At 38.3% G+C, this 16,309-nt stretch overlaps 1 protein-coding gene across 1 annotated transcript in view; it reads left to right on the top strand.

Moving 5' to 3' along the window:
- Nucleotides 1-16,309, top strand: part of vipr1b (vasoactive intestinal peptide receptor 1b) — a 62,733-nt gene that overhangs the window by 12,321 nt on the left and 34,103 nt on the right. The window contains exons 2-3 of the mRNA XM_016503713.1: nucleotides 6,600-6,690; nucleotides 13,651-13,761. Of these exons, the coding sequence (XP_016359199.1) occupies nucleotides 6,600-6,690; nucleotides 13,651-13,761 (202 nt within the window). The remainder of the gene's footprint in view (nucleotides 1-6,599; nucleotides 6,691-13,650; nucleotides 13,762-16,309) is intronic.

The following is a 16,309-nucleotide window of genomic DNA, read 5'->3' as shown; positions in this document are numbered from 1 at the left end:
TTGCCCCTTAAGCACCCTTGCAGACGGAGGTGCACGGCGTGCACGGCTAACAACTCTAGGCAACTGATATGCCAGTGCAGTTGGGGGCCCGTCCACACTGCGTGCCCAGCGAGTTGCGACATGCGACGGGAACGCAGACCACCTTGTCGGTTGACGTACGCAACGGTCGCCATGTTGTCCGTTCAGACCAGCACCACGGGGTGAAGGTTTGGCGACAGGCCGGTGTAACTTGGACCTGGTGAGTGCCACGTTGCCACACCCACCTCGGGACTCGGCCATGAAGCCAGTGCTGAAGCGGTCTTATATGAAGCAGCCCCAGCAGTGTAACTGACGCTGCAGCTGCCATATGCCGCAAATAAATAATGCCGTAACTAAATAAATAGTTTCAGTGGGACCGCGGTCCTGTCCTTGAATGAATTCAAGCAGTACAGCACCGACCATCCTCTGTGCTCTGTGAGGCGTGCTGTCTGTTTGACTGAATCCAACTCCAGATAAAAGAGATCCTCTGCAGAGTTTGCTAGATAGTTGAGGATGCGAACACCCTGCTCTCTGTGGGGAACAAGAGCTCCCTCCGCAACTTTCGTGAAGACATGGGGAGACAGGGACAGCCCGAAGGGCAGGACCTTGTACTGATATGCACGTCTTTTGAACGCGAACCTCAGAAATGGTCTGTGGCGCGGAAGGATCGACCCATGAATGTACGCATCCTTCAGGTCGATCGCTGCAAACCAGTCTCGGGGACGGATGTACCCGAAGATGTGTTTCTGCGTCAGCAGAGGCTGATGGTCCGTAGAAGCCAGCGAGACGGGCTGAGTAGCGCTAGCCATGCACCCAGATACCATGCAAGCGGGACCAGCGGAACCACCACCGTACCCGCAGTGGGGCAGGAATGCAGGGACCCAACTCGGGTGGCTCGTGGGCAGACCGAAGAGTGGTCCGAGTGTGCGGTGACCATCATCACCATCGCCAGGTACCGACCGCATCCAGAAACGCACGGGTGAAACGGCAACTTTAAAAAGACAATCCGTCGTCTTTACAAAGACGCACCCATGTAAGCTCATTTAGAGAAATAGGCTCTTTCAGGTAAATGCTCTTTTAGGTGCTGAGACGCACAGGGGAAATGGCCGCTTGCAGCACGACAGGGGGTAGTGCAGCCTGAAATGCGCAACCCACTTGACACAGGAACGACCACCACTGAAGCACCGTCCGCCAAAAGAAGAAGCTCCCTAGAGCGTGCTAGACTTGTCACACACGATGCAGTTTGTTAGGAGCAGAACGATGTTGTCGCTCGGCTCCAAAGCGAAAAACTGGTATGCGTTGCACCGGCTGCCTTTTTATGCTCATGCTGTGATCAGCGGCAGCTGGATGCAATTATTGCATGCCAATGTGCGTTGGCTCGTTTAGTTTACACTTGAAGTGGATTGGCCTCTCTAAGCGAGATCCCAATTCGTCGGTCACCAACGTGACGTCGAGAGTGACCGACTGAAAGGGAACTACAAAGTACATTTTAAAACTGCAATTTAAAATGTGTGTTTGTGTGTGTGTATGTGTGTGTGTGTGTATACAAACTTTTTAAATTTTTAATTTCAAAAGTTTTAAATGTTCTTGACAAATTAATTTAATTTAACATATTTTGTGTAGTTTCCCAATATGCTAAACTACAAAATACATTTTAAAATTTGATGTTTAAAATTGATGAAGAGGTTGATGAAGAATTCATGAAGAGGATAGTCACACCACAAGACCATTTCCACCTTTACTTGATATTGGCTCAGAAATCAAAACACAATTTGACCAGATAATTAAATGACCATGCTGCTGACAAAATCAGTGTCCATCTAAATTTTGAAAATATAAAAGAAAATATTTTTTTCTTCGAGGAGTAAAATTACATAAAATGACAACTGTTCATCTGCACTTTAACTTGAAAGGCAATGAAACAAAAGTCCCAATGTAACTTGATACTTCTGTTCTCTTTAACTGCAGTCATAATAATTAGAAGAAATAGTTCACTGGCAGCACATTACTGCTGCCGAAGTACTGTTAAGTATTCCCAAATAGTCATGAAATAGTCACATCACCTTTAAGTTGTAAAGGAATCTGTGTTCCTCAGCCAGCTCTGTAACACTACACTAGACAGTTTTCGGGAACATCTGATTGCCAATTTGCCATTTGTTACTTTCTCACTATGTGCAGAATCTGCTGCTGCTGCTGTCTGCACTTACACTAACAGGCTTGAACAAGAACGGCGCTGTTATCTGGCTCAGGAACGAGCGTAGCAGGTTCGCCCCAGAGGTCAGCAGATGGTCCGATAAGTCAGCTGAGGCACAGGACTTCATTATTCAGCTCAGCTGTGTGTGTGTGTATCAGCACTGTGTGCTGTGTTTAGTAATATTAGTTGAGGATTTGAGCTGGATCAAAGCATGCACAGACCTACTGTCTTATTATTTTGATACTGACAAACTAAACAGTTAATATGTAAGGGATAAAGTGCATCTAGCTGGCCATTATCACAAAATAAAGTGATCAGGTCTTGTACCAACACCAAGGGGTTTATTTTGCAATAATGACCTGCTGACTATATTTTATCTTGCAAATTTTACATCGACTTTCCGAATAAATGAAAAAAAGGGCATAAAATGTTTTTTTGAGTTGAATTATTTTATTACATGATAAGAAACTACAGAATTATATGAGAGGAATGAAACTAGCAAAATTATGTAGGAAATTGGTCCGTTATGCTTTTTAGTCACCATTATATTAAACTGCACGATGCCAAGTTTGACCAATCAGAATCAAGGAGTCCATAGAGGAGAGTAATAAGCATTTTTAATTGCTTTTACTAATCTAATAATGACTGATTAGTGATCAATAATTTGATTGTCTAATAGTGACACAAATATGGACCAAATTAATCTCAATGAAAACAGCATGCATTTTTTAATGTATTTTTTATGTTAAGAACCTTGACAACCTTGTGAAACTAATAAAATGTTTTATTTACAGAGATTTAATGCATATAAAAAGTCCAGAGACATTTATTTAGTTATTTAGTTATTAATTTAATTTAATTTAATTTCTAATATGGCAATACTTTTTTCCTGGTGTGCTTCTCATTTGGTGTGCAAATTAGAAGCTGTGAGGTTGATGTTCTGTCGCCAAGGTCTAGGTCTAAGTCACCGCATGGTCATTGTTCAAAGAACAAGCCCTCGCCCTTCTGTCTCTTTCTCTCAAATGCCACTGAAAAGCATGGCTGACATTAAATAAATAGATCAATACCACCCATAAAGACTTTTAAGATTCTTAGAAAGAATATACTCTTTTATCAAAGCTAAAAGAGAAGTGTTGACTGCAGAGACACCTTCACAGACTGACTTCTTTAGTGTTAATAAGGTCTGTCTCCATTCCTGGAAAAAAAACATTTTAAACTACGTAAACGAGTGGTTTTATGGTCTCCAAAGCTGGTTTTGTTTAATGGTTTTTTAGCTTTGAGACCTGCTGGCCAACCAACTAAACTAGCCAAACTCTTGTTTGGCCAGGCTGGGAGACCAGCTAGATCATCTTAAACCAGTGTAGGCTAGACATATCCAATGAGAGGCGGATTATGTGCTGATAGTTTTGGAAATGAGCTGCTTGAGAAAAAAATGTGTAAAAACACAAGGCTTGGACCAGCTAATGACCAGCTTAGACCTGCTATCATGTTCCAAAACACAGCAATCCAGCCTAAGCTGGATTTTGCAGCAGCGAATCCACTTACATAGTTGAACTCTCGCAAATAATTTGAGCATAAACACAAATATGTGAAGCTGAGCGTTTGCTCTTCGCCAGGAATGCATCAGCGATCACCCCCATGCCTGACCCACTGCTTTATTGGGTCATTTTCACACGCAATGGACCCTGCACCTGATGAGTACGCCAATGCAGAGTAAGGAGGAATGCACCTCCATTATCTGGTGTAACTCTGAGAGGAAATATTTGCAGAAATTTGGCAGATTTATAATCAGACGAATAGCACACTGTTATTGTAATTTAGGCAAATCATTGTAAACAACCTCTAAATGGCTTCTTTGTCCTCAGATGGAGAAGCTATATAGAAACTTATCTAATGTAAACCAGCATTTTATTATTTGTTTCCAGGAAACAAATGATGTTACCAACCTTGACTAGCACATTTAAAACTAGGAAGGCAATTATTAACCAAAGGTAACTACATTTACAGTGTTGTTCCAAGGGTTTTTTTGTGTGTATTCTTCTCTTCCACTCCTATTTTTACATTGTTTTAAGCCACATGAGGTCAGATGATGCAATAAAAAGTGTGATGGAATCTTCAGCTGGTGGGGATTATAGGTGCACGCATGACTGATGATGGCAGTGAAGCAGCCTCTCACTGAGCTGACCCTATTATCCATGCACCAAAGTACCGGGAGAGTGACAGCTGAAACTGAGTAAAAATAGCGCCTATATTTTCAGCATCATTTCTGCTGCTCTTCTCCTAAATATTTATCATAAAATGCAGCTCCATCATTTGGATGTTATTGACAGTGTCACAGAGCAGGCAGACTTCATTACAGGGATTCTCTTCAAGATATTTTGAAACAATGGTTTACTTTTTGTGGATTTTCACTTAAACTGTTTGTGATATGGTCAGTTGAATTCATATGAAAGAGCCCTGAAATCAACATTGACTCTTTTGTTTTTCCCCTTTCCTTTCCAATTTAAAGATTTTATACTTTTGACACTTTTATACTTTATATTTAAGATGAAAGTAATCTTATAGTGAAATAAGCTATATTTATGTATTTATTGTAAATATATAATTAATTTTCATTATTTATTGTTTGAAATGTATTTTTATGACTGTCCTAAAGAATCTTTTTATTCTGCTCCATTTCCAGTCAAGTTGTAATTTTGTCAAAATGTGTGAAAATAATATTTGATACACAAAAAGTGAAATTAGCCTTAGCAAGATGAAGGAATTGGCCAATTAATTCCAAAAATGTAAAAAATACAATGTCAGTTACTGAATGCTGTTTAATACAACACTTCATTTGATGTGGTAAAAATGACACAGCAGTAAAAATTAAGATTTTTTTATATATTTGTATACATACAGAATTCTGTTATATTGAAATAAATACTTTTATATTGAAATAAATAAATACAGCATGCAGCATGAATGAATGAAATTGGTTAAAAGTGACAGTAAAACATTTGCAATGTTACACAACTTTTATATTTCAAATAAATGCTGCTCTTTTGAACTTTCTATTCATCAAAAAATCCTGAAAAAATGTATTACAGCTTCCACAAAAACATTTAAAAAATGTGTTTAGTATTAATAAGAATTAATCAGCATACTAAAATGATTTCTGAAGGATCATGTGATCAGGACACTGAAGACTGGAGAAATGACGCTGAAAATCCAGCTTTGCCATCACAGAAATAAATAACATTTTAAAATATATTCAAACAGAAAACAGTTATTTTAGATTTGAAAAAAAACCAAAACATATTACTGTTTTTACTATATTTTTGATCAATTAAATGCAGCCTTAGTGAGCATAAGGGACCTTTCTTTCCAACACCACACTACTTTTTCCACCATCAATTGGTTATGAAGGCATTGACTGAAATCTATTTATTTTGAAAATGTCTTCAGTGCTTTTGTCCATGGTCAGGTGTGATTTGGCCCAACCAGGTCTATAATACATGGCGAAAACTTGGTTATTATTTCCATTCATGTGAGTGGCAGTAGTGCTTAACCAGTACTGATCTCAGCAGAAGTGCTTGAAATCAAACTCTTTCCATTTCTCACAAACCTGTTGTTCGAATTGAAATGCACAGACACACACAAATCCAGGCCCACGCACAAATATACCAAACAGAAGTACACTTAGATGCTAACTCGAGACAATAAACACTGCACAATCAAAGACCATGAAACAGACACCCACACACATACAGCATTATTAACACTATAGGCCGGGATTCAGTCGGCCCTGTCCATTACACCTCTCTTCCCTGGCACCATGTCTTCATTGACCTTCTCAAGCTGTTCGTTGGACTTTCACGTTCTTATTGACCCGGAGGCTGTCTGCCACTGACTGTCAGCATGAATTTGTCATCAGCAGTGGACATCAGTGAGCAATCCGGCGATTACTCACTGGCCCCACGCTCCTTTTCTCCCCTACAGGCATGATATCATCTCCACAGTGCAACGATGGTCTTTTGTCCGTTTGCCGCTAGCGTATAGTTGTACATTGGACTGTCAGATTGTCAATAAGAATGGTGTATGGCAAGCTAAAATTCTAATAAGTAGTTCAGTTTGTGGATTTTTCAAGCAGTGGATGATCTAATTCCCAGTAGACCTTCGTTGTAAATATTTAGCCAAAATAAGCCCCCATTTTGATGCAATCCATAAATATGCATATGAAATGAAAGCCTTACAAGATGAAAGCTGACATCTTAAAGTACTTTACTGAGAATAATATTGTGGTGAATCACTGAGACGAAAGAGATTGAAGCTTTGAAGGTTGTGCTGTGGTTGAACAACTGAAATGTTCTCTTTCTCTCTCTGTCTCTTGCTGTCTCTTTTGCAGGTTGGTGCTGTTCACATGTGTGACGTGGTAAATGAGATTGAGCTGGCAAGAGCGAGGTGCGAGAATAAAACAGCAGGAAACGTCACATCAGGTGATATTCACAAAATAGCGTTGCTCTGTGCCATTTTCACAGTCAATAAACAATTTTGCATTGATGTAACTGTAGATCACAGAGAGCTAATATTTGGTGCTAAAACAGGGCCAAAAACAAAATGCATTTACATTCATATCTAGAATTTGTTTGAGTGGAAAAAAATCTAGTAGATCTAGTAAACTGTAGTTTTTATAGTAATAAGAAATAACCGAATGCTGTTAAATACAACACTTCCTTTGATATGTGGTGAAAATGACACAGCAGTGAAAATTTAGAAAAAAGGTGTATGTGTATACATACAGAATTCTGTTATTGAATTAAATCAATACTTTTATTCAGCATGGATGCATTAAATTTGTTAAAAGTGACAGTGAAGGCATTTGCAATGCTACAAAATTATGTATTTCAAACAAATGCTGAAAACATTCTATTCATCAAAAAATCCTGAAAAATTAAAACATATTACGGTTTCCACAACAACATTAAACAGACTGTGTTTCACACTGATATTAATAATAGCACCAAATCAGCATATTAGAATGATTTCTGAAATAAGCTCAGCTTGACGTTTGAGCTTGGGGTGCCAAACCAAACTGGTCAATTTGGTCAGTTTGCACTTTTAAACACATTTTAGTTTTGCTATAGTAAATCTACAAATTCACACTCTGATTACAGAGCAGCCGTAGCAGCAAGTGTGTGAGGTTGTCATGGCAACCAGATACATTGCAAGTGAATTACAGCTACACTTCTATTTTGCCACACTAAACTTAGCAATGAACATGTTGAAAATAATGCACAATAAACATGTCTGTCAAAACTATCTCAAAAGAGGGTTTTATTTTAAGCAAATCAAGGAGTGAATTACTCATCCACTGTTTTTAAAACAGACATTTGTTGGGCTTGATTCAAGTTAACGCACAATGGCAGGCGCACACTTTCTATTTAGTCTTACTGAAAATAGATGATAAACAGTTTATATTCTAAAATCTATTTATAGGTTTTGTTCTGGGTAAATTAATAATATTTGGATGTAAATTGTATGCATAAAATTAGAACACTGAGCCACTAAAACGGCGGCGTCCTGTGGATCACCTTTATCTGATCGTCCGGGTCTGGAGTCATCAAGCACGTCACTGACATCTTCATCTGAGTTTTACCGTTGTCTCTGGATTTCTCTGCAGTTCATGTACGTTGTTAAAAACACTGAATATCATTTTATGCCACAGGCAAGCATTATACTATAGTCTATTATCCACCAAAATGCAGATTTGTCACGCGACAATTTCTTATGCAAATGAGATTGTGGGAGACGTTAAGTTTGTTACATATGCATATGTGCATATTTACTTTGTAGAAAAATCTTTATAAATAAATAAAGTTTAGTAAAATCCTTCAATCACTATGGGGGAAGCTAGGCTATATTTTAAAAAATATTGAAGTATTAGAAGGTATTTGAATACTTATATTAACATAATATTAACAATAAAATAAAATCACATATATACAAAATATATAAATTATTATTATTATTATTACTATTATTAGAGTACATATGCAATTTATTATATAATCATTATGAATGAAAAATGCTTCATCCATCCAATGATTTGAATATATGTAAAAAAAAAATAAAATTACCATCATCCTCATCAATGAGATGTATCATGCACAAGCGTTCTGACAAAATACTGATTCATCAGCCTAGCTGATTATTTTGGATTTTCAGCAAAGGGTCGAGGGACCATTGCACTGCACAGATATCTACAATTATCTGGAAGCTCCTTTGAGGTATGAAGTAGGTTATCCTCCACTGACTCATTCTTCAGGTTTACGAGGCGAACTGGCAATCAGGCATGAAAGGCATTTTTTTGAAGTGGAAGGCAGCTGTAAAAGTCAGACCCCCATCATGGACAAAGAGTGGGATGAATGAAAGGATCTGTTGTGCCCACAAGCATTTCATGCAACTGTTTGAAGTGAAAGCCCTGTAGTGTCCATGTGTATTGTTCTAAGATAGACTTGAGTTTTAAAAAAAACTCTTTTTACTTGCATTTTTCCAGTGTCTTTTGATGTGATATAACTAGGCTTTTCGTATATCAAATGTCTGTTTGGATTGGGATGGACCATCGAGGCCAGGCCAGAAACCTATATCAGCTATATCCGTAAACTACAAGTTAAGAACAGCTCTCTAGCAACCACCCAAAACAACTTAATTCCATAACAACCCTTGAAGACACCCCAGCAACTACCAAGAATAGCTTAGCAACCACTTAACAACGCCCTACCAACCACCCAAAATACCCTAGCAAGTATTTTGGTTAATTTGCAGCAGTTCAAAAGTCAGTACAATTTTTTAAAAGAGTCTCTTGTTTATTTGATCAAGACTACAGTAAAAAAATGAATGCTGTGAAATATTACATTTTTTTTCTATTTTAATATATTTTAAAATGTAATTTATTCCCAATGCTGAATTTTCAGCAGCCATTACTCCAGTCTTTGGTGTCACATGATCCTTCAAAAATCTTTCTTATATGCTGATTTGCTGCTCAAGAAACATTTATCCATGTTGAAAACAGTTGTGCTGCTGTGACTTCTTTCAGGATTCTTTGATGACCAGAAGATTCAAATGAACAACATTTGTCTTGTAACATTATAAATGTTTTTTCTGTAACTTTTGATACATTTATTTATTTGCATCCTCACTGAATAAAAGGATTAATTTCTTTAAAAAAAAAAGAAAAAAAGAAAGTCTTACTAAGCCCAAACTGTCATAGCTGCATGGGGACACAAAGGCTGAGGATCCAAGTGAAGTAGTTTATTAAAGGGTAATCCACAATCATAGTTGAAGTAACAGGCAAAGGTCATGACACTATGAGACAAACCAAAAGCAAGAACAAAGCAGAAAACACAGGAAAGCAAAGGAAACCAGGCTGAAGTAAACAAAAAAAAAACAGAGAACCAGAATACCAGGGCTAAGAGATGAAGCATGACAAATTCAAGACTTCACAAAAAGTGACTGAAAACACCAAGCTTGTATAGGCAGAGGTAATGAGCAACAGGTGAAAATAATCAGGCATGATGAGTCTGGGCAATGGGTTATGGGAAATGTAGTCCAGGACAGAGTGGTAAAGGTATGGGATGGAGTGCCCTCTGGTGGCTATCAAGGGCACACCAGCTGGTGATCGTGACACAAACGTTTAAACCAGGGGTGTCAAACTCAATTCCTGGAGGGCCGGAGCCAACATTATGGCTGCCATCAAAGGGCCAGTTGTAACTGTAAGACTGTACAAATGTTACTACTCCTTAACATATTGTTAAATAACTGTCTCTTTATTTTATTATTACTTATTTAAGTTACAAATATTGCATCTGCATGTCTCCGGCCCTCCAGGAATTGAGTTTGACACCCCTGGTTTAAACAATAGTTTACATTTCTGTTTATTCACTTGGCAGACGCTTTTATCCAACATGAATTACAGTGCATTCCTGGTGTACATTGTTTTTTAGTTTGTGCATTGAAACCAATGACCTTGGTGTTGCTAGCACCAGTTGAGCTACAGAATAAAAAATAAAGCGGTAGATTTTTTTTTCTTAGGTAAAGAATATTTAGGCATTAATTGATAGGATTGGTTCTCAAGGTTTAAGGATAAGAAGCTTGGTAGCTAATTAATCTAGAGGGAATTTTTTAACAATCTATGTAAATCTTCAAAGGTCTGCTGGGATTTTTGATAGTTATTGCAGTTAGAAATGGATTCTATCTTGATGTGTAGAATTTTTAATAACATGAAAGTATCAATAACATGAATTTATTTGGCGTAATGTTGAACATGGCACAAAAAATATCCAGCCTTAAAGGGGTCATATGATGCTGTTTTAAAGATCATTATTTTGTGTATTTGGTGTAACAGAATGTTAACATGCTTTAATGTTCAAAAAACATTATTTTTCAAATACTGTACATTATTGTAGGTCCTCTATGCCCCGCCTCTCTCAAACACGTAGTTTTCAACAAAGCCCCCTCCTTTGACAAGCGCAGTCTGCTCTGATTGGCCAGCTGAACCAGTGCATTGGGATTGGCCGAACACCACAAGCACGCGTCGGAAATGTAACGCCCCTTACCATAATCGCGAGCTTCAGCTCTCAAAGTAAATATCAAGACAGTTAATAATGTCGTTAGTTTTACCATCAGTTCAAGCCCAAAAGGGCAACAGAGTCGCGTGACCGACACAGTGATGATGCAGTAGACAAACTGCGGTTAAGACAGCTGACGTGCTATGATTTCTGACAGGCAGTTCACTCTCCTGTGATGTGACCCTGTTCTCCTCACACACACACACACGACGCGTTACTCTGCGCTGCGCAAAACTCCACATTTGAACAGTCAATAGCAAATACTTAAACTAATAACAAAACATACTTACAGTCGCTGATTCAGAAGCGCCAGACTGTCATAGCAAAGTTGGAATTTACCCTTTTTTTTTTTTGGGAAATAGCCTTTGTGCACAGCCAGCCTTGTACTCTTCTAGGTTAAAAAAACTGTGTCCATAAAATGAGTTGCACAAATTCGAACATCTGGGTTGTGCTGTTCTGTTGTAAATAAATCTTAACCAATGATTCCTAATTGCATCTACTTCCGGAAGGCCAAATAAAGTGCTTTTGCTTTCGCACTGAAACACACACCGTCTCCCTGACATGGCTGCATCAACACTATTGCTGTTCCTGAAACCACACCTTCTTTCTTTGCGTGCACATTTGGGCGGCATTATGCTAATATTTCCGCATAGTGACATAGATATGTGGGGGCGTGTTAGAACGAGGCGTTTTAGGTAGGCGTGGTTGACTCTTAACTTTTATAAAGAATATCTCTTTGGATTTGAGACTTTAGTCTTTGCAACTTTACAGATCTTCTTTATATACCAAGAGCTTGTAAGACTCCAAAGAGAAAGGACAACTTGGAATCGCATTATATGACCCCTTTAAAAATTACTACTGAATTGCATCATAAGTTATACAATGTGAACTCTGAAAAAGCAGAATTTATGGCATACAGGTTAGGTGCCATTCACTAACCACTTATTTGCAAAGCAAACATATACAGTGTACTGTAAACTGGTGCAAGATCTACACCTGAATGATTTTGTTTTGGAAATAAGATGCCCTCATGTACAGCCCATCTGTAGGTAACTGTTACACACTGACAGATGAGCTGTAGTGTATTGGCAGCCATCTTTTGGAAGACATTAAGTGGAATGATTCTTCTTTTGGGTTGTATAATGGTCAAGGAGGGCAATTTGCAAAACCAAATACATCCTATAGTGCAAACACTGTTCCCTCCCCCTATATTTTAGGTGAAAATGCTGCTGAACTCATTCAAGATTGGTTTCATGAGCATCAGGATGCAATCACATGCCTTTCATGAGCTTCAGTCACTGAATCTAAACATTGAGACACAGATTACCATTTCCCTTATCCTTCAAAAATAATGTGGTTTTCCATTTTGTAAAATGGTTTTTCCTTCATTTTTACACCAGTTCTATTCAACAACAGCATTTGAAGTTGAACTAAACCTGTAGAGCTAACCTGTATTATTAGCCCAGAATTAGTAGCCAAGACAGTACATTCTACAGTACATTTTCTCTTCAGAGTTCCCTAGTCAGTGTGTTTAAACATAAGCAGCTTTCAGCAGCTGGACTTGAACATGTATCTGATTTCAATTTAAACCGCAATCCTGTGATGATTAAATTTAAATGTCTACAATCTATGTGCTGACCCATCCTCACATGCATATACCTGTCAGGGTTCTGTCACTTCGGTCTAGTGTAATTCATGGTTTTGTGACAGAGCCCTGACACTCCCGTCATGTCATTGTTTTCATGTGAGCGTGCGGCTTCGAGAGTGCTCGAGCCGTGTGCTCTCGTCTGCGTGTACTGTTTCATGTTGGAGCATGGTGTTCAGATCCCGGCACTCAGGTCTTGAGTTTCGTTTTCGTTTTCGGGGTCCGGACACTCGCGATGTGCTTGTGTTTTGTTTTGTGTGAGCACATGGCTTTTGTCTTTGTTTCCTGTGTGCCATGTGCTCTCATGTCAATTGTCTTGACCCCACCCATCTTGTTACCTGATTATTGGTTAATTTGCCCCACATGTGTTCCCTCGTTACCCTCCTCATTTGCTCTCCATTTATTCTCCCTGTGTTTGCAGTCCTGGGTCAGTTCGTCACCCTATCTCCCTGGATGTGTCCTGTCGTGTCTTGCCAAGATCCTGCCTTGCCCAGTCTTGCCAGCCTGTTTTTCCCCCACGGGGTAGTTTTTGTTGTTGGTTTTGTTTTATGTTAATAAAAAGCCCTAACCTCTGCATAATTGAGTCCTCGCTCCATCCTTCATCCCCAACCCTGACAATACCTAGTGCCTAAATGAGGTGAATTTTTAAACAGGCCACTTGCTTCTGCAATATTCCTCTGTAGCTTGGAGAGGATGAATAAGATAAACTAGCTGTCATTTTTCCGCATTCACAGTCAAGAGCCAACTCACCTTGCCTCATGAATCAGACAGATGCATTCTGGGGGCATGAGGAACGCCATAAATATTCAAAATATTACGGGAAAAGCAATAAGCTGATACCGTATCTCAGTTTATTGTGCTTACAGGTATCCAACTGAAGGATGAGGGAAGTGGGAGTTTTAGAACCCTCATGTTACTTTTAAATAAACCTCAGTTAAATTTAGACAGTGTTCTAGACTAATGAATTTGTAAAAAAAATTCTGCAGGATGTTAGTGTCATCAATTTATCAAAATATAAATTTAAAGTGTTACCAATATGTATAGAAAGTATTCTTAATACATACAGTAGTTAGTTATACTCAAATCTAAATTATGTTTTATGCTTTTGTACAACATCAGGAGGGTTATATTGAGTAATATTATATTGAGTTAATGCTAAGCACTGTTCTTTATTCTTTTGCCAGGCTGCAAAGGGATGTGGGATATTATTGCTTGCTGGCCATCAGCCAAAGTTGGGGAACATGTGGTTATTCCATGTCCAAATTACTTCAGACACTTCTCTGATCTTCATGAGGGTAAGTTGAAATCACCATCAAAATACTTTGATGAACTTCTAGGCATTAAGCAACAGCTGTAACTCTCAAAGAAAAGTGCAGTGTCTTTTGTCATTTTGTCAGCCTCAGTCATGGGCTGTCATGGGCTGTAACATCGATGCAAAAGCAAGTGTTTCAAGGCACTTCAGTGTCTGAAGTTGTTCAGAAGCTAATCTGAAACTCCCACATATTCACTAGAGTAGTTTCTTTGATATCAGACTTCTCAAGGCAAAATCTAATTTTCCCCTCTAGAAAACTAGATTTTAGTGGTATGTTGTCATGAATGTACAAGTGGCTAGAAACATTATTTCATAGAATGAAATATGATTAAAGGAATTTAGTTATTTCAGACATTAAACTAATTATAGACAATGCAATCTTGTATAGTATATATAAATGCAATACAACTGGTGACTGGGGGTCAGAACTATATATGCAGAACTGCTGCTCTGAGTGGATGGAATGGCTAATTCATTAGGAGGCAAATCAGACTCATTGACTGAGTATGTACTGCCATTAGGTCACACTTGTTTATCTGAGAATTCTGTCTCAGTCCCATCCCACCAGAAACTATTAATTAAACTCATTAAAAGTCTGTCAGCAACCAAAGTTCAACAGACATATATTATCCTGTTTTACAAAGGATGTCTTAGTGCAAAGTTCTAGAAATTTATATTTAGCCTAGTTTTATAAAAAAAAAAAATTATTTTTTTTATTGGGTTTCCTTATACATAACATAAACGCAATACAAACAGAGGTTAACAGAACAGGCACAATAAAATAAATAATAATAATAATAATGTGTTGAAAATCATTCTTCTTCTGAAATCTTAATACATTTCTCCCAGATGTCTATTCCATTCAGTCTTGCTAACATTTTTTTTTTCATATGATGCACTCTCAATCATTGATTCAAACTACATTCTGATTGTAGGAGATGTGCATATGCATTTTTAATCTGTTCATTTATTAACAAATAGTCCTTTATGTTATACCTATATGTTATTTGGCATATTCGTGTCTGAGATCACTATAGTGAAAATCTGGATTTCAAAAATTATGGACATAAACCGAAAGCTGTAGGATTTTAACAAAAGAAATATTAAAAAACACTTACATTATTTTAATAGTGATAATAGGCATTATAATTTGTAAAGGCAAAATAAAAGCATTTTATTTATACCAGTAGCCTCAGACTTTTGAATTCAGCCGTAAATGTAAACTGTAGCTCTATTGTAGATTAACTGTTGAAAGTAACATTCATCAAAATCTGCAATGTTGTAGATACGTCTAGATTTGCAAAAATGTCCATGTGTAATGCAGAATGTACAATCTAATGGAAACCAATGTTGATTCCATATAATGGAAATACAGTCTGTGTTGGAGGATAAAAAGTGTTTCTGCAGTGATGAAAGAGGTTTGAAAAAGAGAGCACATCTGCTTTGAGGAGCTCTGGATTTCAGCAATTATTTTTGAACACACTGAGCACCTTAGAAATGACCAGCTGTGAGAATGTAAGATTTCGTGATTTTTGTTTGAAATGTCCTTTCATTTTTTTCAACTGCTTATTCGTGCAGCAGCTAGTTACATAGAACTGTTGAAAGTGGACCACTATGTGGTCATAGTGGTTCCTAGCTAGCAGTCTGGATAGAAGACGTAGCCCTTTGTTTAAAGGCTGTGTGAGAGAGCTGTTTGAGAGAGTTTTCACACCAGTGACATTTCTAGGCTAAAAGAACATTGGAGAAATGAGTTTGATGACTGATCATTTGATGTTTGATCATTGTTGTGATGATGAAGAGCCAGTGCTGATGACTCAAACATAAATCTGTGTTGTTAGCAACCAAAGGGCCTTTCGCACCGCTTTAGTTCCAGAACTAAATGTACAGTACTAAAGTACTGGGACGATTTTGCGCGAATTATTTCCCAGTACCATTTAAAGGGTTACATTCGCACCGACAGTGTGTACTAGGAAGTGACGTAAGCCGGTCGACAGCGACGTCATTTGTACGCGGCGTTCAACAACAGAAACAAAGAAGAACAATGTTAACAACAGGAGGATGGAGGACGCTGTGATCGGAGCTGTGTTTTTGTTGTGTCTCGCGGGTTTCACAATAATGGACATGGAATGTCGACGTATACGTAAAGCGATTGAAAGAACGGAAAGGAGGACTAAGAATCTCCAACAACAACTGGCAGTTCTACATTTGCTACAAGTGCCTGCACTTCAGCGTCCGTCCATCTATCGCTGTTTTCCATACTTGCGAAATAAGTTGACACAATGTTTACAGTATGTTTACACGGCGTTTTAAATCATGGCGGGAGAGGGCGTTTTCGTACCCGTTTGGCCAATCAATGTCTACTTACGTCACGGGTAGTACCAGTTGTGCTGGTTAGACCCTGCTCCGGAGTAGGAGCTAATTTGCCCCTTGTCCAAATACCCACACTTGTGGTCTTGGCCACTTGAGAGCGCATGCGCGCGACAGGAAGTAAGTGTGCAAGACTGTCCCAGGTCTTAAAAACGGCAAAGCGC

The sequence above is a fragment of the Sinocyclocheilus anshuiensis genome, unplaced genomic scaffold, assembly GCF_001515605.1.
Source record: "Sinocyclocheilus anshuiensis isolate Anshui unplaced genomic scaffold, SAMN03320099.WGS_v1.1 scaffold1626, whole genome shotgun sequence".
NCBI lineage: Eukaryota > Metazoa > Chordata > Actinopteri > Cypriniformes > Cyprinidae > Sinocyclocheilus > Sinocyclocheilus anshuiensis.
Note: the sequence above shows the minus strand (reverse complement) of the source record. Positions and strands in the feature narration are given on the sequence as shown.